The sequence below is a fragment of the Urocampus carinirostris genome, chromosome 4 (genome assembly GCF_059441175.1).
Source record: "Urocampus carinirostris isolate Australia breed hairy pipefish chromosome 4, RoL_Ucar_1.0, whole genome shotgun sequence".
Lineage (NCBI taxonomy): Eukaryota > Metazoa > Chordata > Actinopteri > Syngnathiformes > Syngnathidae > Urocampus > Urocampus carinirostris.
The window spans coordinates 7,920,441-7,945,348 of record NC_142352.1 but is presented as its reverse complement, the minus strand read 5'-3'; the positions used below and the strand labels follow the sequence as shown (position 1 = coordinate 7,945,348).

Below are 24,908 nucleotides of genomic sequence, written 5' to 3'. Positions count from 1 at the left end.
CCTCTCCAGGCCAAAATAATAGCATGTATTCTTTAACCACTATGATCGGAGGATAGATAGATAGATAGATAGATAGATAGATAGATAGATAGATAGATAGATAGATAGATAGATAGATAGATAGATAGATAGATAGATAGATAGATAGATAGATAGATAGATAGATAGATAGATAGATAGATAGATAGATAGATAGATAGATAGACAGATAGACAGATAGACAGACAGACAGACAGACAGACAGACAGACAGACAGACAGACAGACAGACAGACAGACAGACAGACAGACAGATAGATAGATAGATAGATAGATAGATAGATAGATAGATAGATAGATAGATAGATACTTTATTCATCCCCATCGGAAAATTCACACTTCTAGCAGTCTACCCCATTGTTTATTAACAGATTAACATGATGCCCTAGGTGTGCTTGTTGCGGCGTGGATGACGTCACACGCTAGTCCAAAAGTTCGACATCACTGCGGCAGATGGAAATCTTTTCTTGTGTCCAGGGATACACCACCTCGTGTTAGCGAGTCCGCCTCCTCTCCAATTCCCCCAGGCTTTCGCGTCTCTGTATAGCGGCGCTGAAGCCGGATTGCTCCGGGTAGCTCCGGGTGGCTACACGTTAGCGTCCGGAATGCACTATTCCCTGCGGTGTAGCTTGGGCAAGTACAGCCTGGTGGCGCACATCCCTCCCCAGGCTAACGTATGTTTCCACCCAGTCTCAAACCGGGGACCTTTCGCATTTCAGGCAAAAATGCTAATGTTACCTAACATAAAGGCAGTTGTTTTCTGAAAGAAAACAATTATATTGATGTTTAATCAAGAAAACAAACCTTACCAAGGAATGCAATTTTATCAAGCCTGTTGTTCAGAGCGATTAACTCCAACAAAGCCCAGGTTTGCTATCGAACAACGCAAAACATTAAAAGCATGCCAGCGAGAGCAATAACAGACATGAATTTTCAAAACTTCATTAAAGCAACAAAAATACATCTCGGGAAAATCAGAGTGCTGACATTGTATAAAATAACAGAAACATGAAAAAAACCTGGAAACCACATATATGAAATACAAGCTCGTCAAATTGAATTTACAGGAAGCTGTTGACCAGAAATTCTGTTATTACTTATATTTTTTTAGACTTCTTTGAGACTTTTTGTGATTAAGGGCGAGAAAAATAACCTTGATTTGACTTGAAAGCTTTCCTTTTGTGTGTGGTGTCTTAAAAAAGCCTTATTTACAGACCTTTGTACAAGTATTGTGTGGCTTTTCGCACAACACAATCACGTATTTTTACGGTATTCTTTATAAAAAGGGCTTTTCCTCTTGCCACTCTACCACAGTCCTCCGAAAGATGTGTTAACGTTGCAAAATTTTCTTGTATCCCATTCCTGCTTTGAACATTTCCACAAATCTATCCCAGACCTGCCTGGTTTGTTCTTTGATCTTCGTAATGCTGTCTGTTCTCCGGCGTCTCCTCTCACAGACCTACAGAGCAGGCGCATTCAAACTAGGTCAAGTCAAGTCATTTTTATTTATATAGCCCTTAATCACAAAAAGTCTCAAAGGGCTTCACAGACTATTTTTTCAGACTATTATTACACCATCCCCTGATCTGGAACCAACATGAAGGCAAGGAAAAACTCAAAAACCTCAACATGAGGAAAATGAAGAAGCCTTGAGACCGCACATTGGACACAAACTAAAAAAAATGGAATGATTGAGCCAAAACAGGACGAGTCTCAAAGGGCTGCACAGGTTATTTCGCAGACTATTATTTCAGACTATTATGACACCATCCCCTGATCTGGAAACAACATGAGGGCAAGGAAAAACTCAAAACCTCAACGTGAGGAAAATGAAGACTTAATGAGACACAGTTGCACTGTGTTTGTCATCGTTTGTCATTTAGGACAACGTTGGATCGTTCAGAAGTCATTAGGAAACCTTTAGAGTCAGTTGGCTGAGCTAAGAGAACAGGGGGGCAATATTTATGCAAAACCCACTTTTCCGTTTTTTGTTGTTGTTGATTATAGGAAAATATTTTCAGTTTTTTTTAGATTAAAGTTTGGAGCCTGAAATGTGGAAATATGACTAAAAAATTCCGATTCAGGTACCCCAAAACTTCAAAAAGGTCGGGAAAATATATGATAAATAAAATGGTGTATTTTGGTCAATTTGAGGCACCGTAGTTTGTATTCTTCCTAGTGCTTTTTACAGGGTTCCTACAGCTTAAGGTCAGTTAAATTCAAGACTTTTAAGGACTTTTTTAATGCCTCTTAAAATTCAAATTAGAGACTAGTTGACAAAAACAAACAAAACAAAACAAAAAGCACATGAATTAGAGTCAATTTTAAACAAATGGGATTTCCTTCTTTTCTTTTAATCCCTTTTTTGACAATACTAATTCCAATTCTGCTCCATTCACAAAGCATTTTTATCACGATAAATGAAAACAATTACTTTTCACTAAATCTTATCAGTTCAATCTAATTTAAATCGTATTAACGTGTTAACATTTTTAGAAATTTCCAAAATTGGATTCAAAAAACATTCTAACGCCATTTAAGACCTTATTTTTAGAATAATGAATTCAATACCTTTCAAGACTTTTCAAGTATCTGCAGTTCAGGTTGTTTTTGCTTCTTTAATCCCTACATAACCAAATATTATGTAAAATTGTGCACAAATTGACTTAAAGGAAGGGGGAAATAAAACAAAAAAGAAAAAAAATACCAAAATGAAAAAGTAGTGAAAAGCTGAGGAAAAAAAAACAAAAGGAAGAGAAAAAAAGACAGAAAAAAGAAAAGAAAGAAACAAAGGAAAAAAAGGAAATAGAGATCAAAAAGAAAAACGTAACAGCTAGAAAAAAATATACACAATGAGATGTTTTTAAAGGAATTTCCTGTACATTGTTTTGGCCTTGAGCAGGATTGGCGCCACCAGGTTGTACCTGCCTAAGATTGTTGTAGAATAATGAAGTCGGAGCATATCGACATAATGAGGACACATTTGTTTGGACAGGAAATTTCAGACTTGTTTCTCCCGAGTTTAAATGTCAGCGGCTGGGTCACGGCGACTTTTGATGAGGAACATGCGGACGATTCACTAAATCTTATCAGTTCAATCTAATTTAAATCGTATTAACGTGTTAACATTTTTAGAAATGTCCAAAATTGGATTAAAAAATCATTCTAATGCCATTTATGACCTTATTTTTAGAATAATGAATTCAATACCTTTCAAGACTTTTCAAGTATCTGCAGTTCAGGTTGTTTTTGCTTCTTTAATCCCTACATAACCAAATATTATGTAAAATTGTGCACAAATTGACTTAAAGGAAGGGGGAAATAAAACAAAAAAGAAAAAAAATACCAAAATGAAAAAGTAGTGAAAAGCTGAGGAAAAAAAAAACAAAAGGAAGAGAAAAAAAGACAGAAAAAAGAAAAGAAAGAAACAAAGGAAAAAAAGGAAATAGAGATCAAAAAGAAAAACGTAACAGCTAGGAAAAAATATACACAATGAGATTTTTTTAAAGGAATTTCCTGTACATTGTTTTGGCCTTGAGCAGGATTGGCGCCACCATGCTGTACCTGCCTAAGATTGTTGTAGATTAATGAAGTCGGAGCATATCGACATAATGAGGACACATTTGTTTGGACAGGAAATTCCAGACTTGTTTCTCCCGAGTTTAAATGTCAGCGAAGCCGTCAGGAACTTGGCTGGGTCACGGCGACTTTTGATGAGGAACATGCGGACGATTCACTAAATCTTATCAGTTCAATCTAATTTAAAATCGTATTAACGTTTTAACATTTTTAGAAATTTCCAAAATTGGATTCAAAAAACATTCTAATGCCATTTAAGACCTTATTTTTAGAATAATGAATTCAATACCTCTCAAGACTTTTCAAGGATCTGCAGTAACCCTGTTTTTATCACTTGTTTTTGGATGCAGGGTGGCTGGGCTCTCCCTTAGAGATAAGGTGAGAAGCTCAGTCATCCGGGAGGGACTCTGCGTAGAGCCACTGCTCCTCCGCATTGAGAGGAGTCAGTTGAGGTGGCTCGGGCATCTGATAAGGATGCCTCCTGGACGCCTCCCTTCCGTTTTCCGGGCATGTCCCACTGGCAGGAGGCCGTAGGCATGACCCAGGACACGCTGGAGAGACTAAGTCTATAGGCTGGCCTGGGAAACCCTTGGGATTCTGTCGGATGAGTTGGAAGAAGTGGCTAGGGGATAGGGAGGTCTGGGCTTCCCTGTTAAAGCTGCTGCACCCGCGACCTGTCCCCGTAAAAGCGGACGATAATGGATGGATGGAGTTATTGGATTATTTTGTATTGTTTTATAAAAGCATCCTTTCATCGGTGCGACTGTGTGTCATTAAGTCTTCATTTTCCTCATGTTGAGGTTTTGAGTTTTTCCTTGCCCCCATGTTGTTTCCAGATCAGGGGATGGTGTAATAATAGTCTGAAATAATAGTCTGCGAAATAACCTGTGCAGCCCTTTGAGACTCTTTGTGATTAAGGGCTATATAAATAAAAATGACTTGACTTAGTTTGAATGCGCCTAGGTCTGTGAGAGGAGACACTGGAGAACAGAATGCTTTTATAAAACAATACAAAATAATCCAATAACTCCATCCATCCATTATCGTCCGCTTTTCCGGGGACAGGTCGCGGGCGCAGTAGCTTTAACAGGGAAGCCCAGACCCCAAGCCACTTCTTCCAGCTCATCCGACGGGATCCTAAGGCGTTCCCAGGCCAGGCTTCAGACATCCTGCCGGTGGGACGGCATTAGCTTAGGAGGTAGAGCGCTCGTCTTGGGATCAAGAGATCGCAGGTTCGATTCCCGGTTCCTCAGTGTTATATGTCGAAGTGTCCTTGGGCAAGACACTGAATCCCTCAAGTCCCTAATAAGCAAGTCGGCGCCTTGCATGGCTTACTCCCTATTGGTGTGAGTGTGTGTGTGTGAATGGGTAAGTGTGAAACACATTGTAAAGCGATTTGGGAGGTCGTCATTGACTTGAAAAGCGCTATATAAATGCAGACCATTAACAAAAAGAGATGGAAGTCTGTATTAAGTCACACTAGCTACAGCACTCGACCAATGGGAGACCCATTGAGCATTGTTTTCCACTTTCGGTATTATTGTCGCTATTGACAGACTCTTTTACGATATACGTTTGTGTAAAATCAAACAACAGACCCATAGATTGACCCCTCTGCATGGAAGAAATCCAATTGGTGTCGACATAATCGGAAATCGGGCAAAGAAAAACCCTGTAATAAATCCACTTTTGCTAATTCGAAGGTAGTAAAAATGTATATAAAATGCAGATACCTTGTCTTGGTAAATGAAGAAGAGCATGATGAACAGGATCTCCAGGAAGAAGATGACCAAAAGAAGGACAAAGAACTGTGGAAAGAAGAAGAAGAGTATGAAAACGAGTGAATTAATATCAATTTCTTGAAACATTGTATGCAAGATGAATAGGCAACAAATATTTACAACATAGTATTTAGAGAATGGCCCACGTTTTAATAACGGTGCAATGTTTATGGATGAAAAAGAACAGTGCATCGTAACAAGAGTGCAATAAAAATAAGTCGCAAGATATATTTTTGCAGTTTTTGTGAGTTCGTTAAGGGTTGTCTCTGAGCCTGTTGGTCCTAGGTTCTAAGTTTGCGGGCATCTGTACTTGATAAGCAAAATATGTTTTGATTGGCTCCCCTGTCATTATGTAAACCCAGTCCCCTATTGTCAGTCCGTCTGCTAACCTCAGTTTACACTAGGCAAGCCCTTTTTTCGAGACTGACTCCAACCTGTTTTTTGCTCCTGTCTGTTCCCCGGCTTCGACCCGTTTTCGATCCCGATCACGTCTTTTCTCTCGTCCCGGCTTTTGACTTTATTTGTCCTCGACCACGTCCACTCTCCTTTCCTGGCTTACGAATCGCTTCCGACCACGACCACGTTTTTGCTCTCCTGCCCTGGGTACTGACCTGTTTTTCCGTTACCGACACCGCCATCGCTCGCCACGGAAGTCCCACTTACGCGTTCAGAGCGACCTGCTTCTTGCGCCCAGCGATCACTGGATCGGTAGCTGGATTTGAACCTATGACATCAGAACTGTGCCGCAAACATGCTAATCATTCAGCCGCTGTGACGCCCATATACACATATAATAGATGTTTAATCTTTAAAACTTGAGTAAATTGCACATAGTAATAATAATAATAATGATAATAATAATAATAATTTCCTTGTATTGTCATTCTGTGTAACAATGTACACAGAACGAAATGTCGATTGCACCTGACCCGTTGTAGCGAGCCGATGCAGCCGCAGCCAACAGAGGGCGCCACCGACCACTTTTTAAGTCTTAGAAATATGGTCCCTACATTTTCAGTTGCAGGAAGTTCTTTTTACCAGTGGAAAACGCTACCTTAATTTTTTGCCCCATAATAAAGGTCCATAATCAATACAAAATCCTTGCACCATTACACATTTTATCGTGTCCTGCTTAGGTCTAACATGCACTAGTCCTCTTGGGCGTGACCCGTAGGGGGTGACGAGGGTTCATAAGATTATGCCATGCAAACTGAAGTTATATAATATTCTATATGCTGTTTTATTCCACTTATACTCAAAAATACTTGTCCTAAGTTAAACCTCAGCCTTGAGTGCAACCCTTCAGAAGGGCGTCGTAAACCGCCTTTTCTTTGGAATGTGTCTTTGGTTTCAGTCTGTGCAGATAACAAAGACTTATCACCTTGCCTGCGGTGTTGGGAGTATGTGCCTGGCACCGTCCTATCACCCCTCCTCCCATTCTTCAAATCATGGTTGGGAAATTTGCATCGACACGGCGCAGACCAATCACAGTTGCTTGGTCATGGGGCGTGAACATTTCATCGGCATGGGTTATAACATGAGAAGACCCTGGAACCTCGTCGTCTTCTGCATTCGATTGTAATTTTGGCACGGCAGAAAGATCCGATTTGTCCAACTCTTTGATTCGGCTAAATATATTAATATGTAGACTGTATTCGGCGCTCGGCTCAATAATTTCCCCGACTTTTGAACATGCTCCAACTGAAGGGTCTTCAGAGTCCGATTTCAGTTTAATAAATGTTAAAACCTTACAAAACCAATGCCAGCTGCCGTTAATCACGGGGAAAATGGAATGAAATAGCAAAGAGAAACCACCAGAGAACAGTGTCAGCGTCATTTTTAAGGAGCCTTGTTGAGAAACAATGGTAAAGATTTCAAGCATTTACAAGTATGTAATCCAAAATTTAAGCGCCTTTCAATCCTTAGAAAACACAACTGTCAGGACCAGAACGAAGACAGGACCCACTTGCGTGCGTTTCTCTTAATTTCATTAGGAAGAAGCGAAAGGGTAGTATACACGATCCGTAGATCGTAGATCGTGGGGAGCAAATAATAGTGGTATTTCCGTGGCGAGCGAAGACAGTGTCGAGAGCGGGGAAAAACAGATCGATGGCCAGGACAGGGGAGCAAAAACGTAGTCAAGTTCAGAAAAGGGGTCGGAGCCGGGAATCAAACAGGAATCGGGACCGGAGAGAGTCAAGGTCGAAAAGGCTTGCCTAGCGTGAGCTGAGGTTCGCAGACGGACTGACAGGAAGACGGGGGTTTAAAAAGAGACAGGGAGCCATCAGTAATCATGACAACAACATTATATTGTAAGCATTTTCAAGGATTTCAAGCACCCGCATTGAAGAAGTAAGAACTATTCTAGACAAAGTTTGACTTTTTCCACTTCCTCCTAAGAGTCTGTGGAAAGACCTCCATCTTATTCTCCGCCAGTCGCCGACGAGAGCATTAGTTCATCTTACAGAAAAGATGAGTTGCTCGATGGGCGATACATTTTCTTCCTGTCGGCGCCCGTGACTGCTTGAAACATTTCTGAGCTCATCCATCAGCCACTTACTCAAGAGGAGATTCCGAAGTACGCCGAGAGGGGTTAAACATTTCCCAAACGATAAAAAGTTCTAGACGGTCACAGAAGGATGTGATTATCAGATTATAGATGTGAAGGATGGTTTGCTCTTTCTCACGAGGAATCCGTCGGAGAGTAGAGCTTTATCTAAGTCCAATGCGGGCTGACAAGAAATGTTATGGTGAATATTCATCTATTTCCCGATCGTTTAACCTCACAAGGGTTGCTGGAGTCCATCCTAGTCGACTTCGGACTGTGGGCAGTGGACACCATGGACCGGTTGCCAGCCAGTCATGATTACTGATTAAGGGCACCTGCGGCTGCCCCGGTGGCGCCAACAGCCCTGAGCGTTGATTGGTTCCCTGACTCCTTTTAAACCCCCGGCTTCCAAGAGGAAGCTGTCAGACCGTCCTGCGAACCTACGCTTTTGCTAGGCAAGCACCGTACCCTCCGACAATCTCCTGCTCTGTTTTCTCCTGCCTATTACCTGTTGCCGACCTGTTTCTGGACCCGTTTCTGCCCTACTCTTTCGTCCCGGCCATCAACCTGTTTTGCCCTGTTTCCTGCCTGATACTTTTTTCTGGACTCAATTACCGTCCTTGCTCCCCTGTCCCGGCTATCGACCAGCTTTCCTGCCTCCCACGACTATCCCTGCCACTTCCGCGTTCCTGCCATCAGCTACCCGTGTCCGACGATCATCAGATCGTGGAAGCAAGCACTGCTCTCTTTTTCAATAAAACTGAGTTAAACGAACGCTATTGGGTCCTGTCTCATTCAATGGTTGTCAGTCAGTCAACAAACCTCTGCGCTTGCAAGACGTGTATTTTGACTCTCTCCGGTATCCTGCTTGTGTATCCAGTATCCGGTATCGATCCCGTCTATCTTGTCCTGTCTGGTATCTTGCTCCTGTCTCCAGTATCCAGTATCGATCCCGTCTGTCTTTTCCTGTCCGGTATCTCGCTCCAGTCTCCGGTATTGATTTTGTCTGTCTCGTCCTGTCCAGTATTTTGCTCCAGTCTCCAGTATCCGGTGTCGATCCTGTCTGTCTCGTCCTGTCCAGTATCTTGCTCCAGTATCCGGTATGAATTCCATCTGTCCTGCCCAGTCCAGTGTCTTGCTCGTGTATCCAGTATCCGGTATCGAATCAGTCTGTCCTGCCCTGTCCAGTATCCTGCTTGTGTATCCAGTATCCAGTATCGATCCCGTCTATCTCATCCTGTCTGGTATCTTGCTCCAGTCTCCGGTATCGATCCCGTCTGTCTTTTCCTGTCCGGTATCTTGCTCCAGTCTCCGGTATTGATTTCGTCTGTCTCGTCCTGTCCAGTATCTTGCTGCAGTATCCGGTATCGATTCCGTCTGTCCTGCCTTGTCCGGTATCTTGCTCGTGTATCCAGTATCCGGTATCGATTCAGTCTGTCCTGCCCTGTCCGGTATCTTGCTCGTGTATCCAGTATGCGCTATCAATCCCGTCTCTCCCGTCCTGTCCGGTATCTTAAGCCAGTATCCGGTATCGATCGCGTCTCGCCAGTCCTGTCCGACACCTTGCTCGTGTATCCAATATCGATCCCGTTTGTCCCGTCCTGTCCGTTTTCTTGCTCATGTATTTGGCATTGATCCCGTCTGTCCGATCCTGTCCGGTATCTAGCTTGTGTATCCAGTATGCGGTATCAATCCCGTCTCTCCCGTCCTGTCCGGTATCTTGAGCCAGTGTCCGGTATCAATCCCGTCTTGCCAGTCCTGTCTGATACCTTGCTCGTGTATCCAATATCGATCCCGTTTGTCCCGTCCTGTCCGGTATCTTGCTGCTGTATCCAGTATCGATCCCGTCGGTCCTGTCCGTCTGTACACATTCTTCTATTGTTGTATTTATTATGTGGCTAGTTTTAAGCAGTTCCAGGGATAAGGTTCAATTTGAGGATGTATGGTAATTTAGAAAAAATGCACGACATTGGGTTTCAGTAATTCAGGCTTAACGCAATGATGTATCTATTACGAATATCTAAGGTGTCAGGACCAGAACAAAGACAGGACCCACTTGCGTGCGTTTCTCTTAGTTTCATTGGGAAGAAGGGAAAAGATAGTACACACGATCCGTAGATCGCTGATCGCGAGGAGCAGGTTGCTCAAACGTTGTATTTCCGTGGCGAGCGAAAGCATTGTCGAGAGCTGGAAAAAACAGTTCAGTGGCCGGGACGGGGAGGCAAAAATCAAGTTCACAAAATGGGTCGGAGCCGGGAAACAGACGGGAATAAGAACAGCGGAGAGTCAGGGTCGAAAAGGCTTGCCTAGCGTAAGCTGAGGTTCGCAGACGGACTGACAACGGGTGACAGGAAGACGGCAGCCAATCAGGGTCTGAGGCAGTTGGCGCCAAAGGGGCGGGCACAGGTGTCTTGCATCAGTAATCATGACATGAGGAAAATCATCAAAAACCATCGCTTCATCTGAAAGGGTGACACCAGGCAAAGACTTTTTTGTCATGAGTTTACTTTAATAGAAATCATGGATGAACTGTTTAAATTCACCCTTACGTGGGGCCTTCTCAACCTAAACCTCCATTATCTGTACCGCTTATCATCAGTAGGGTCGCTGGGGTGCTGGAGCCCATCCCAGCTATCTTCGGGCAGTGGACACCCTGAACTGGTTGCCAGCCAGTCGCAGGGCACCTGAACATTTGTTACCAATGATTCGGCGGCAGTAGCTCAGGCGGTAAAGCGCCCATCTTGAGAGGTAAGTTTGATTCCCAGCTCCTCTGCGTTATATGTATATGTCCAAGTGTCCTTGGGCAAGACACTGAATCCCTTAAGCACCCAATAAGCATGGCTGCCGCTGCTATCGCTACATGAGTGTGCGTGAATGGGTAAGTGTTATCACATTTTAAAGTGTTTTTTAACAGTAACATTTCCCATTTCAGGTAAAACTATGTTAAATAAAAAGCAACTATACTCTGCTGAAGTCGCTATATGCACTTGTCCACGATGCGGTGTTCGCTGGACGCAGGAAGCAAGTCGTTCTTGTACACGGATTGTGATCCGGACACGGAAGTGGATCTTCTGTAGAGAGCGATGGTGGTGTCAGGGACAGAAAAAACGGGTCAGTAGCCGGGACTGGGAGAGCAAGGCGTGGTTGGGGTCAGAAATGAGTCGTAAGCCAGAACGGGAGAGTAGACGTAGTGGGGGACAAAAACAGGTCGTAACCCAGGACGGGAGAACAGACTTGGTCAGGAGAAAAACAGGTCATAGCCGGAGACAAACGGGAGCAAAAACGGGACAGGTGGGAGTCAGGGCCGAAAAAGGCTTGCCTAGTATGGATAGATAGATAGATAGATACTTTATTCATCCCCGTAGGGAAATTCACACTTCCAGCAGTATCCTTGTGTTGAAAATAAAACAATAGCCTTCTGATGATCCCGAGAGCAAAGAAGTCTTCTGCTGGTTCGAGAGCGTTCTCCATCCGGGCACCGGTGCTGTGGAATGCTCTTCCCCCTGAGATTCGATCTGCAACCTCAGTGGAAATGTTTAAATCTAAACTTAAAACTCACTTCTACTCCATTGCATACGAATAACCTACTCCTCTTGTCGGTTGAAAATAGTTTGTGTAATATAGTGTAACAATCTGTGAAGCCCTTTGAGACTCTTCGTGATTTAGGGCCATACAAATAAAAATGACTTGACTTGACTTGACTTAACACATGAATACCCAATGTATCGTGTTGATATAGAGTATTCAGATAGTGCTACATAAAATACAAACTGTAATAAAAATACGGTAATATTCAATGTGGGGGTGTGGTTTAATGTGGGCTTTTACTCCCCCGGGTGGAGTTAAAGAGCCTCATGACATGAGGAAGAAATGATCTCCTCAATCTGTTGGTGGAACAAGAAAACAATAGTATACGTTGAGGTTCGCAGACGGACTGACAACAAGAGATGAAATCTTAGTCACGGGAATGGGCGATGGTTATGTTGGAGTCCTAGATTGAGCGAAACAAAAGCAGCACTTATAATTTCCGGATCGAATAGTACCCCTATGACTCATAACCGTAATCGAATTCTGAACTACCCAAAGATTACCAGCCCTGCAGCTAAGGCTGACTTTTTATGCCGATGATACAATCGTCCAGTTTGCGTGGGAGTGTTTTTCTGAGAAACTGTAAAATAAGTTGATCTAAAGTAAAATGTGCTGTCCACTTTTTGATTGGCCTTGCCTGTGAGTCATTGGTCATCATCATGGTCCAAAACAAGCAACTAAGAAAAAAAATACACATAGCTAAAACTGAAATATATAAATCATGCGCCTTCTGATTGGCTGGCACTCCTCTCTTAAGCGCCCTGCGCCCAGAGAGAAGTGTCAGAGCGTACATTCTTGTAACTCTGTGTGTTTCTCCCGATATCCCGTTCGTTTAGAACTCTGCTTACCCGATTCTGTCTGCCTCCGATCCGACCTGCTTCCGTCCCACGTTTTTGATCCCTTCTCCAGTCCCGGTAAACACGACCTGCCTGATTTCCGCACTCGATCCGAATTTGTCTCCCCGGCGTCGCTGCTGACGTCTGACGGCCATCATGTCTCCAGCAAGCCGTGAACTCTTCCTTAATAAAAAGACTAAAACGAATGCTCTGGGGTCCACTGGTCTGTACAGACTGAGCCAAAAACTACCGTAATTCCTTGTTTTTCGCTGTGGTTGCAAAGTCTCGTGATAGTCAAAACCCGCAAAGTAGAGACATTTGTTTAATTAGAACATATCAGTAACATGTACTATTGTCACGGTTGCCATGGCGCCCAATCGGCCCCGCCCATGGACACCAGCTGAAGCTCGTTGACAGATTGCTCCCTGTGACTACTCAAACGCTGTCCTGTGAGTCGCCTTTTGTCGGAGCGTCTGCAAAACTCTGTTTTGACACGTCAAGCCCTGAGAATCTCCGTTTTTCCTTTGTTTTTGCTCCTGTTTTGCGTAACGTTACGCGAGTGGGTTCTGTTTTCTGTGCAGGTACCTAACACAATATATACGTCTGTGAAGAAATACCAACTATAGTTCTAGAATTAAAAACACAAAACATTGAAGTGCAGTTGAATGAAGGATATTATTATTTTACAAACGTACACCAAATTGAAGGGCTTCTCCTTTCAGTGTAAGAAAGGTATTAGGAAGGCAACCAGCTAGCATCGGGGATCTTCGGGTTGAGCCAGGGCTCCGCGATCCAAATCATCTGTTTCATGGGTAATGGATCTGGTGTTGGTGAGATACAGGCTCGACAGGGGTAGCTTGAGAGATTGTTTACGTAGCCTAGCCGTAGCAGTAGGCCAAACCTTCAGTACTGACATTTTTTTTTTCTCCTGAAGCTGACTCAGTCCCTTCCCGGACCCAAAACAATCCACAGAGCTTTTTTTTGCGCTCTTCTCATTTGATGAATTTCTTTTCAATGCAATGAGCCCAATGTAATACTAGCTGTCACCGTGCTTCACGGTTTGTTTAGGTGGCCAAATTGACTTGTGCGCCCCCCTGTCACGGTTGCCATTGCGCCCAATTGGCCCTGCCCGTGTGGCGCCAGCTGCGGCTCATTGACAGATTGGCTTTCCGTCTATTTAAGCTCAGTGCTCTCACTTTTCGTTTGTCAGTCCGTCAACGAACTTCTGCCCCGCAAGACGCGGGTTTCGACTCGGTCCTGTTCCTGTTGGTATTTCCTGTCCGGTATTGTTTATTGTTTTTATTTTCGTCCTGTTTGATTTCGATATCCTGTTTTGATATCAATCCTGTCCGTCCTGTTGTTGAATATCCGTTTCCAGTTTCGTTCCTGCCTAGTTTGTCCTGTTTATTTTCAATATCCTGTTTCATAACTATCCTGTCTGTCCCGTCCTGTCCGGTATCCACCCCATCTGTCCGATATCAACTCGGGCAATTAGTATTGGTATTGATCTCGTCGGCCTCTGGCTTGCTATCTATGAACAGCAGCTTGCACACCCCGACGGAGATTTTATCGTCGCCGGCGAATTTAATCAGGCATGCTTAAAGACTGTACTTCCCAAATCCATTCAATACGTGGACTGAGCAATTAGGGAAAAAAAACACTGGACCGTGTGTACAGTAAGATAAAACATCTATTTGGATCGGGCCATCTCTGTCTGTCCCTCACCCCCTCATACACCCCCCTCCGGAGGAAAACAAAGCCTATGCAACAAGAACAGTACAAACATCTTCTTTGTTCCTTTATCTCTTTATTTTCTTTATCCTCACTGTAAAATGTGGACCTGGAGTGCCACGTCCAATTTCGTTGTCTGCGCCCTTTAATCCTTATATATGGATCAATGTTGAATTGTTGAAGTCTCACAATTAAGAGAAGCAGCCACCGACTCCATTTTTCGCGTAGAAGAAGAAGTGCGCTGTGCATACTGGGAAATATTAAACAAGGATTCTCTTTTATTTGTGCGTTTGTATAAAGACCCTGAAATGGCTCCTATTAAGAGACACGCTCACAACGCAGAGTTTAAACTCAAGGCGACCAGTCACGCAGTAGAACACGGAAATAGAGCAGCAGCAAGAGAGTTTAACATTAATGAATCGATGGTGCGGAAGTGGAGGAAGCATGAGGATGAGCTGTTTACGTTTTACATTTTACAGTTATTATGTTATTGCTTTCTTGTTTTGCACTTGTTATTGTTTTTGCACATTACGAGTGTCACTATATTGTTTAATTTACCATCACAGTATGAGACGTTTTTTTGCGTGTTGACTAAATGGAGGAAAAGTAAAATGTTATGCCTTGCTGTTGTTCAAAGATGTTAAAGATGTGTCACGATTTACCTCAGAGAAAATAATAAAACAGCTGTTTATTCATTTTGAAAGTGAATGGAGTTGTGGAAAGCTTGTTTGTTATCTATTCATAACGTTTGACTGACCTATCTGACTGTTTTGTTGACATTCCCTTTAGCGCGGCACGATCTAATGGTTGCATAATGTAACTACATCGTCTACTGTAGCCAATTCAAGTTAAGTCACATTTATTTATATAGCCCTTGATCACAAAAATGTCTCGAAGGACTGCACAGGATTACAATTACAAAATTGCACAATTACCTGATCTTAAACCAGCATGCACTTATAGCGCCTTATAATGCGGTGCGCCTTATGTATGGAAAAAGTTTTAAAATATATCATTCATTGAAGGTGCGCCTTATATCACGGTGCGCCTTATAGTGCGGAAAATACGGTAATATTGTGGTTGGAATATATGAGTAAAGGAAGCAAAAACAAGTATCTGCATCTTGCCCCTGTGGCTGCCATTTTGAGAGTCGGGGACGCAGAATGATTACATTAATTTTGCCCGAGGCTTATCTAATAACCGATCACGTTTTGCCTGCTTTCTGAAGCGGAACCATGAGCGGTCACTAGCTGAGGCCTGAGTGGATTCAAGGTCACCATCCATGGACAGTAGGAGGTAAGATATAAAATGTCTTCTCTCTCTCTCTTTGATTTTTTTCTAATTTTTTTTTTATTTATCCACTTGTCATGTTTTCTGTCACGGTTGCCATGGTGCCCAATTGGCCCTGCCCGTGTGGCGCCAGCTGCAGCTTGCTGACGGATTGGCTCCCTGTCAGTATTTAAACTCTGTCCTGTCAGTCCCTTTTTGTCGGTCCGTCTGCGAATTTCTGTTTTTACACGGCAAGTCCTTTTTCGCCTGTTTTTTGCTCCTGTTTGTCTCCCGTTACGATCTGTTTTGAGCTCGACCACGTCTGCTCTCCCGTCCCGAATTACGACCTGTTTTGATCTTGACCACGTCTGTTCTCCCGCCCAGGATAATGATCCGTTTTTGATCTCGACCAGGTCTACTCTCCTCTCCTGGTTTTTGACTTTTTTCCGTTCCCGACTCTGCCATCGCTCGCCACGGAAGTCTCACTTGCGCGTCTTAGCAACCTACTCTCCGCGACCAGCAATCTCAGGATCGTGTGTGCACTTCTTTCCATTCTTCCCGATAAAACTGAGAGAAACGTTACGCGAGTGGGTCCTGTCTCCGTTCTGGTTCTGACAGTTTTTTATGTTTCTTTTTCTTCGTGGAGGATCTGCACAGCACGCACTCTAACCTGACTTCAGGAGAGTAATTTTGGAAGTAGACCAAAGAAAATATCACGTTTTAGAGGTAGCTTTTGTTGTCCTTATATCATATATATTGTTAATGAACATTTTGTTGTGAGACACTGAGTTGCTCGACATGAATGAGGTTTATTATAAAAAAAAGGTCAAAAATGAAGTCGCTTGGAATCATATAAGATCGACAAGGTCTTTCTTTGAGAGCTGGGATTCTTCCTCCGGGTTGTGGTGGGAAGAGGTAAAAGAAATGAGACGTGGGTGGGTAGATGGGAAGGGTTTGCAGCCCCTGCGAATAATGGCGAGCCGAGTTTGTGGGTCTAGCGGGGCGGTAGGTTGAGGGAGGGCCGAGCCTAATTTAGCCTGCTCGTCTGCAAGGTCGTCTGTTGTCGCAGCGGACAATAGTGGATATATATTTTTCCCACCCTTAACTTTGGAAATATATATTTTGTTTCCTTGGATTACTTTCAACGGGACCCGGACTTTACGAGTCAGCATCATACCTTAATTACGGGTATCATTTTCCATTCATGATTTCGGCTGTGGTTCTAGATTTGTGTACTATCTATGTATTCACAATCGTGAAACTTATAGTCTGGTCTGGGTTGGACTTGTCGTGTCCAGCATGGTCGCCGTGGCAACCGGCTGGCCCCGCCCCCTGGGCAACAGCTAAAGCAGATCGCCTAATTTGCGTATTTGCTTCTTAAGGGGGGGGGTTGGGTTTTGCGGGGGCTGGCTCATTGCATTTTCTGTTCTGTTTTGCCCTGTCCTGTTTTGTTTGAGTCGGAGGAAACCTGTGTTTTCACGTTTTGAGTAAAAGGCTGTTTTTGTTCTGTGTTGTCCCTGAGTTTTGGCCGACTTTTATTTTGCCAAATAAAAGACTGATCGTCAACGCAAGTGAGTTCTCCCTTCCTGCCTCCTGCCTCCGTTCTGGTCCGGTCCCCTCGTGACAGGACTTGAGAATGTGTCATGAGTTTTAATGCGGGCGCACGCGGCTTATACACGTAGGTACAAAAGTGGCAAATCACCTAAAAAGTGGTGGGTGCGGCTTATAATCAGGTGCGCTCTATAGTCCGGAATTTACGGGATATATATATATATATATATATATATATACATACCGTATTTTCTGCACTATAAGGCGCACCTAAAAGTCTTTTTTTTTTTCAAAAGCTGACCATGCGCCTTATAATACAGTGCGCCTTATATATGGATCAATATTAAATTGCAAGGTCTCGCAACTTACGCAACAGCCGCCGACTCGATTTTCCCCCGAACGTGGAGTAGTCCGCGGTGTATGCTGGGATTTATATACCAGCGTTTCATTGGCTAACCAATGTGTCAATCATCATTTGAATCGATCGCTATTGGCTCAAGTGATTCGGAGCCTCGGATAGGCTCGAGGGCCGAAACAAACCCTGCAATTGGCCGAAAAAGATGTGTCAATCATCCGTTAAATCGATCGCTATTGGCTGAAGTTATTCGGAGCCTCGGATAGGCTAGAGGGCCAAAACAAATCCTGCAATTGGCTAAAAAAGATGACTGTGAATAGCAAGCTTGCTAAAGTACGCCATAAAGAAACATGTTTCATTAGTCTGTATTTGTAAATATTTTACTCTCCTGGATTTACTACACTCAAGGTTGTAAGAAGACCATGGTTGCGTATCATTATTGAACGTGAGAACTTAGGTGAGCTATGCGGCTTTATATTTTCTCGGGATCTTGTTTTAGAACGATCTTGATGTTGCTGTGATGAGTTGAGTGAATTAAACTCCATTCCAAGTGTTTATTATCATATGCACAGTAAAGTTGCGAGCGAAAGAGAAAATAGAAACTAAGGAATGGTTGGCATTTCTTGAATCCCAAGACTTTAACCTTCCGAATGATGGAACGTTGCATTTGAGTGACATCGTACGGACACCGCATCCGCACGTGTCTATGACACGTATTTGCTTCTTTGCAAGCTTTGGGAATGTTAAGGGGGTAATCAGTTGGACTGAACCATTTGACTGTTTTGTCGACGTTCCCATTGTAGCGCCTTATCATCCGGTGCGCCTTATCTATGGAAGATATAGGACCAAAAACTATTTTTTTGGGGTGCGTCCTATAACCCGGTGCGCCCTATAGTGTGGAAAATACGGTATATATATATCTATATATATATGAAAAAATCACAAGACAATGTTCCTAAACTCTTTTTGGCAGCACTAAGAGTGATGGTGAAACAATATAGTTTGCAAAATCTGCAAGTTGACTGTCCTGCATGTGAAATTGTCAGCCTCGTTGCGTGCAAATGTCAAAGATGTCAGCAGCCACAGCACTGACGGATGAGAAACCGACCGGGCGACACACTGATTGCCACCCACATTGTGCATAATGCAAGGTCCTTATGAATAAAATATGGGCTTTTTTTCACGGGTTTATTTACAAATTCACCAAATTGATGTCGTTATCAAAAAAAACAAACATCTGTGGACTGTCAAGTTTTTATTTAAAAAAAAATGGGAACGTGTTCCCTGGTGGCTTGGGAACATTAAGCTTTTGGAATAAATGAAATCTTGCAAAAGAAAAGCCTGGGATGAAATTTTATTGATCCCTACAGAGGAGAATTAAAGTGCATGTGGAAAAGCTATTGTTTTGCTTTTCTGCCCGTTGTGGAGAAAAGCAAAACGATGACGCCGAAAGGAATCATTTTGCATTTATTTTCTTTTGTCCTTTTTCTCTTCAATTCTTTTCTTTCTTCTTCTGCGGATGCGGTGTCCGTACGATGTCACTCAAATGCATCGTTCCAAATATCATTCGGAAGGTTAAAGTCTTGGGATTCAAGAAATGCCAAACATTCCTTAGTTTCTATTTTCTTTTTCGCTCGCAACTTTACTGTGCATATGAAAATAAACACTTGGAATTGAGTTTAATTTAAAAATAGACACTCCATTCCATCCATTATATGCACCGCTTATCACAGAAACATCGAGTTCAGTCTGAGACAAGATACAGGGAAAATATATAGCCGGAGTAGCTCACCGAAGTCGTTGCGTTCAATAATAATGTGCAACCATGGTCCTCTTATATCCGTGAGTGTAGTAAATCCAGGAGAATAAAATATTTACAAATACAGAATAGTAAAAAATGCTTTCTCTATGCCGTCAACCCAACGTGTGATTCACATTCATCTTTTTCGGCCAATCGCAGGCTTTGTTTCGCCGCTTTAGCCTATGCTAGCCTGTAAATGATAAAAAGGATCCGCCCCCTTTACCTCCGAATAACTTCAGCCAATAGTGATCGATTCAAATGATGATTGACACATTGGTTAGCCAATGAAACGCCGGTAAATAAATCCCAGCATACACCGCGGACTACTTGGCGTTCGGGGAAGAATCTAGTCGGCGGCTGCTTGCCTTAGTTGTTTTGCGACTTAATATCGATCCATATATAAGGCGCACTGTATTATAAGGCGCATGGTCAGCTTTTGAAAAGAATAAAGGCTTTTAGGTGCGCCTTATAGTGCGGAAAATACGGTACTTTTAGTATTTCTGCAATCTGATTTTTGTAGAATTACTGTAGTTTTAGATTTGTAGTATGACATAGAAGGATCTTGCAAAAGAAAAGCCCGGGATGAAATTTTATTGATCCCTACGGAGGAGATTTATTTGATAAACACAAAAGTGCACGTGGAAAAGCTATTGTTTTGCTTTTCTGTGGAGAAAAGCAACGATTACGCCGAAAGAAATCATTTCACCATGTCTGTCTTTATCCGTGAAGGAAATAAAAACAACTTCTGGCTCCCCGGTGGTCCTGTGAATATTTCAACCATTAATTTTCCCTTTATAAGAAACGTAGCTCATCTTTAGACCGTGGGCCCCTTGCCACACTAAGTGGGATCATTTAATAGCAGACTAAACGCATCCCGCTGTTATTGCCGTATACATCACAAGATAGCGATTGAATTACTGAAAGGAATTGTAAACTCTTAGCAACCTGGATTGCGGGAATTAACTGAAAATTAGCAAAATCCATTTCAGAGCTTTGTAGAAAGGGTAATAATCATAAAAGGAAAAACGGTCCGCCGATCGAGCCGACCGTAGGGGAAATTTTATTGAATTGTTCTTTCCGTTAGGGAATACGAATAAATGTCGAATGAGAAATGCAACTTTCTGCGGGATAAAATTGCATTCGGAGGCGCCTTACTATCACTGGTTCACTGCTTCTTGGATTTTGAATTGGATATCTTTAATGTCGTTGATATCAATTTATCGTGCATTGTGTTCTGCTTTAGACAGCACGGGGAAAATGCTATCACAGAGGCACGGTGTATAAATGTGTGTTGGGTGGGCGTGATTGTCTATGTATGATGGGCTGTTGTTGTCATGATGCGAGACACCTGAGTCTGCTCCTTTGGCGCCAACTGCCTCGGACGCTGATTGGCTGCTTATCTCTTTTCAAACCCCTGTCTTCCTGCCACCCGTTGTCAGTCCGTCTGCGAACCTCAGCTCACGCTAGGCAAGCCTTTTCGACCCTGACTTTCTCCTGTCCTGATTCCTGTTTGATTCCCAGCTCCGAACCCCTTTTCTGAACCTGACTATGTTTTTGCTCCCCTGTCCCGGCCATCGATCTGGTTTTTCCCCGCTCTCGACACTGCCTTCGCTCAACACAGAAATACCACTTCCGCATCTGAGTAACCGGGTCCCCACGATCAACGACCTACGGATCCTGTATTCTACCCTTTCCCTTCTTCCTAATAAAACTAAGTGAAACGCACGCAAGTGGGTCCTGTCTTCGTTCTGGCCCTGACAGCTGTGTACTGTGAGTAGGTGTACACAGACACTCCCCTACTTACGACCATTCGACTTAAGTAAAACCTTATGCCGAAAAATATCAGGACATCGTCGTAAGTTAGATTTTGTATTGTGCGCACCTTGTTTTGTTTACTATCTCGTGCATCCATTCAATATGGTTGATGTAAAGTGTAAAGGAAAAGGAGGGCCGTTTATTTTGAAACGAAAGTGGAATAAGAAAGCTTGATGCGGTTGATAAAATGGGTTTTTTCGGCCACTTTTTACCATGGAGGAGGACCTCTTGAAGTGCATCTTCCAAAAGTAAGTTCAACTCAACTTTATTTATTTGTATAGAGCATATTATTTTGTAAAATGTTTTTTTTGTACAAAACATTACTGGTTACTGATACGAGCCTTAAACATATAGCACTGAAGCAACTTACGAACAAATTCAACTTACGAAGGATCTTCCGGAACCTATCTTGTTCGTAAGTAGGGCAGCGTCTGTACCCACGTCTTGCGGGGCAAAGGTTTGTTGACGGACTGACAACTGGGGATTGACAGGACTGGGTTTAGGTAGGGACAGGGAGCCAATCAGAGCCTGCAGCGATTGGCGCCAAGTGACCAGGATACCTGTTATCCTACTACGTCTTTATTTACTATACCTGTCCAGGGTCGGGTACGGTTACTTTAACTTGATTACTTTCAATTACTTTTGGATTACTCCAATACCAAAGATGCTAATAAAAGACAAAATAAACTCAATATGAATAAAATTACAAAATTTTGTGCAGGCTTGGGGAGTAACGGAATACATGGAACGGCAAAAATGATGTTGGCAAGCTGTTTCATTTTGTTTCTGTCGCTTTTTATGTTAGAGATCAAAGCCAGGAGAGAAAGCTTACCACGTGTTGTGAGTCATCATTTTATTCATATTTAGTTTCTTTTGTCTTTATTAGCATATTTGGTATCGGAGTAATCCAAAAGTAATTGAAAGTAATCAAGTTAAAGTAATGGCAGCACGGCGGGCAAGTGGTTAGCGCGTGTGCGGCACAGTTCTGAGGTCGTGGGAACCTCCTGCGTGGGTTCAAATCCAGCTACCGGCCTCACTGTGCGGAGTTTGTATGTTCCCCCCGTGCTTGCGTGGGTTTCCTCCGGGCACTCCGGTTTCCTCCCACATTCCAAAGACATGCAATTCAGGTGGATTGGCCGGTCCAAATTGTCCCTAGGTGTGACTGAGCGAGTGAGTTGTCTGTCCCCGTGTGCCCTGCGATTGGCTGGCAACCAGTTCAGGGTGTCCCCTGCCCACTGCCCGATGATTGCTGGGATGGGCTCCAGCACCCCCGCGACCCTACAGAGGATAAGCGGTGCGGCTAATGAGATGAGATGAGGAAGTTAAAGTAACCCTACCCAACCCTGCCTGTAACAGAATAAATTTACATTTTCTGTATGCTAGTAAAATATTCCGTTCCTCCCCAAGACTGTCCGTAAAAATAATCTAGTATGTCATTTTTAAGTTGAAATTTACTCGTAGATGGACGGTCCTACTACTCATTGAAATTCAAAAGTCGTCTCCAAGTTGAAGTTGATTTATCCTGAGCAGCAATATTTGAGACTTTGATGAGGAACTTCAGTCGGACTTACTGTAGCCATAGCGGGGTTTGTCCACTCTACTTGATTATCAAAAGCAACCTGATGAAAAATAGTTGAGGTATGCCTCCATCTTTCAAGTGCTTTCCTTTAGATTCATCTAAGAGCAAATTTTGTCATAGATCTGCTTCATATATTGACACTTTGAACCGAGAGCTCTGAAAACATTCCGTCATATTACAGATATGAAATTGAATTCCTGGAGGATGGCGAGAGACCAGAGGGAAATAAACTACCGACAACATTATGAAGATCTCCAGTCAAACGAGATACTGTAAGAGCTGCCGTGAAAATTTTTCCTTTCCGAAGAATAAGATTGACACTGTCAGATAGTTACTCGTTGAGGGATGAGTGTCGAAGGATTTTATACATTTGACTATAAAGGATTTTATACGATTGACTATAAAGGATTTTATACGATTGACTCATAATGCAATGAAGGTTTTCACTGAGTGGGCTGTAGTTCAATGACAGGCTGTTCCAAATGCAGACTAGGGAATTTTGATAACATAACTTGTTTTGAGAACAAGGCGCTGTGTTGTGAGAACGGTGGGAGCAAAACAATTCCTTGGCACGCCCATGGGAGGAGCCGAGACGCCATCTTGCGTTAAAGGGCTGCATTAGTGTGTCAAAATCTTACAAGGAAATAGGAATTGACAAAATTCTACCCATTACCACCCACAGGCAAAGCGAGGTTGTCATGATTACCGATGTGATGCACCTGTGCCCGCTTTGGCGCCAACTGCCTCGGACTCTGATTGGCTCCCTGTCACTATTTAAACTAGCTCCTTTCTGTCACCTGTGGTCAGTCTGTCTGCAAACCTCAGTTTACACTGGGCAAGCCTTTTTTTTTCGACCCTGACTCGAACCTGTTTTTTGCGCCTTTCTGTTCCCCGGCTTCGACACGTTTTTGATCCTGATCACGTCTACTCTCCCGTCCCAGATTTCGACCTTTTTTGTCCTCGACCATGTCTACTCTCCTTTCCTGGCTTACGACTCGCTTCCGACCACGTTTTGCTCTCCTGTCCCGGCTACTGACCCGTTTTCTGTTCCCGACACCGCCCTCGCTTGCCACGGAAGTCCCACTTCCGCGTTCAGAGCGACCTGCCTGCCGCGCCCAGTGATCACCGGATTGTGGGTGCAACATTTTCCTTTCCTCCAAGAAAAATGTGAGAAAAGTAACGCAAGTGGGTCCTGTCTCTGTTCTGGTCCTGACAGAGGTGTTAATAATATTTTTATTATTATTTATATATATATATATATATATATATATATATATATATATATATATATATATATATATATATATATATAAATTGCGTGCAACCCCACGGAGCAGAGGTTCAGGGTTCAAGTCCAGCTACCGCGGCCTCCCCGTGTGGAGTTTGCATATTCTTCCCATGCCTGCGTGGATTTCTCCGGGCACTCTGGTTTCCTCCCACATTCCCTGGGTGTGAGTGAGCATATAAATGGTTGTCTGTGTCTCTGTGCCCTGCAGAGGTTCAAGTTTCAAGTCCAGCTACCGCAGCCTCCCGTGTGGAGTTTGCATGTTCTTCCTGTACCTGCGTGGCTTTCCTCTGGGCATTCCGGTTTCCTCCCACATTCCCTGGGTGTGAGTGAGTATATAAATGGTTGTGTGTCTCCGTGTGCCCTGCAGAAGTTCAAGGTTCAAGTCCAGCTAGTGCAGCCTCCCCGTGTGGAGTTTGCACGTTTTCTCTGTGCTTGCGTGGGTTTCCTCCGGGCACTCTGGTTTCCTCCCACAGTCCCTGGGTGTGAGTGAGTATATAAATGGTTGTGTGTCTCAGTGTGATCCAACACTTATCACACTCTTTTGTTCAACAGCAGGGCCCCACAGCTTTCGCTGGTTTACCCCAGCCGCATCATACAGGTGCCCTCCCCATCCCTTAGAACGCGTCCAAACATCCCACAATCCTTTTAAAAACACACCGCGCAAAAAAAATGAAACTCTCCACAAATGCTCTTAAAGGAGGAATACCAATGCAAACACACCACCTCATACAGATGAAAAATTGTATTCATGCCTATGTTTACTTTGAAGGCATTGTACCTTTAAGAGCAAAATGTGATTCTTCTTCATTTTATGTCTGTCAAACAGTCCGAAACCAGCAAGAGCTTTTTTTTTCCTTGCCGTGTTTTTTTTCGTGCAGCTCCGGCTTTGAGTTTCTGTCACATCATTTACAAATTTCTCGCGACAACACAATCATCATTGACTGGCTAAATGGATTTACGACTTGAGTGTTATTCATCCCTTTGTCACCTGCGGGGTAACAAGCTCACTTTGTTTTGAACACAAATCAAAAGTCTTTGGTCCACTTCATTGGGATTGCTTCACATTAAAGCAGCGTGGGATCGAACTGCATGAGTGGAATTGAATCCTTTGGCTTGCTGTACTAAAATGGACGACGGATAGTTTTGACT

General features: G+C 43.3%; 1 protein-coding gene across 4 annotated transcripts in view; it reads right to left on the bottom strand.

Annotated features, from left to right (window-relative positions):
* The window catches only part of tspan4a (tetraspanin 4a), a 344,680-nt gene that overhangs the window by 128,844 nt on the left and 190,928 nt on the right, over positions 1-24,908 (bottom strand). For all 4 annotated transcript variants that reach the window (XM_088333567.1, XM_088333568.1, XM_088333569.1 and 1 more), the window contains one exon: positions 5,351-5,425. In XM_088333567.1, the coding sequence (XP_088189693.1) occupies positions 5,351-5,425 (75 nt within the window). The remainder of the gene's footprint in view (positions 1-5,350; positions 5,426-24,908) is intronic.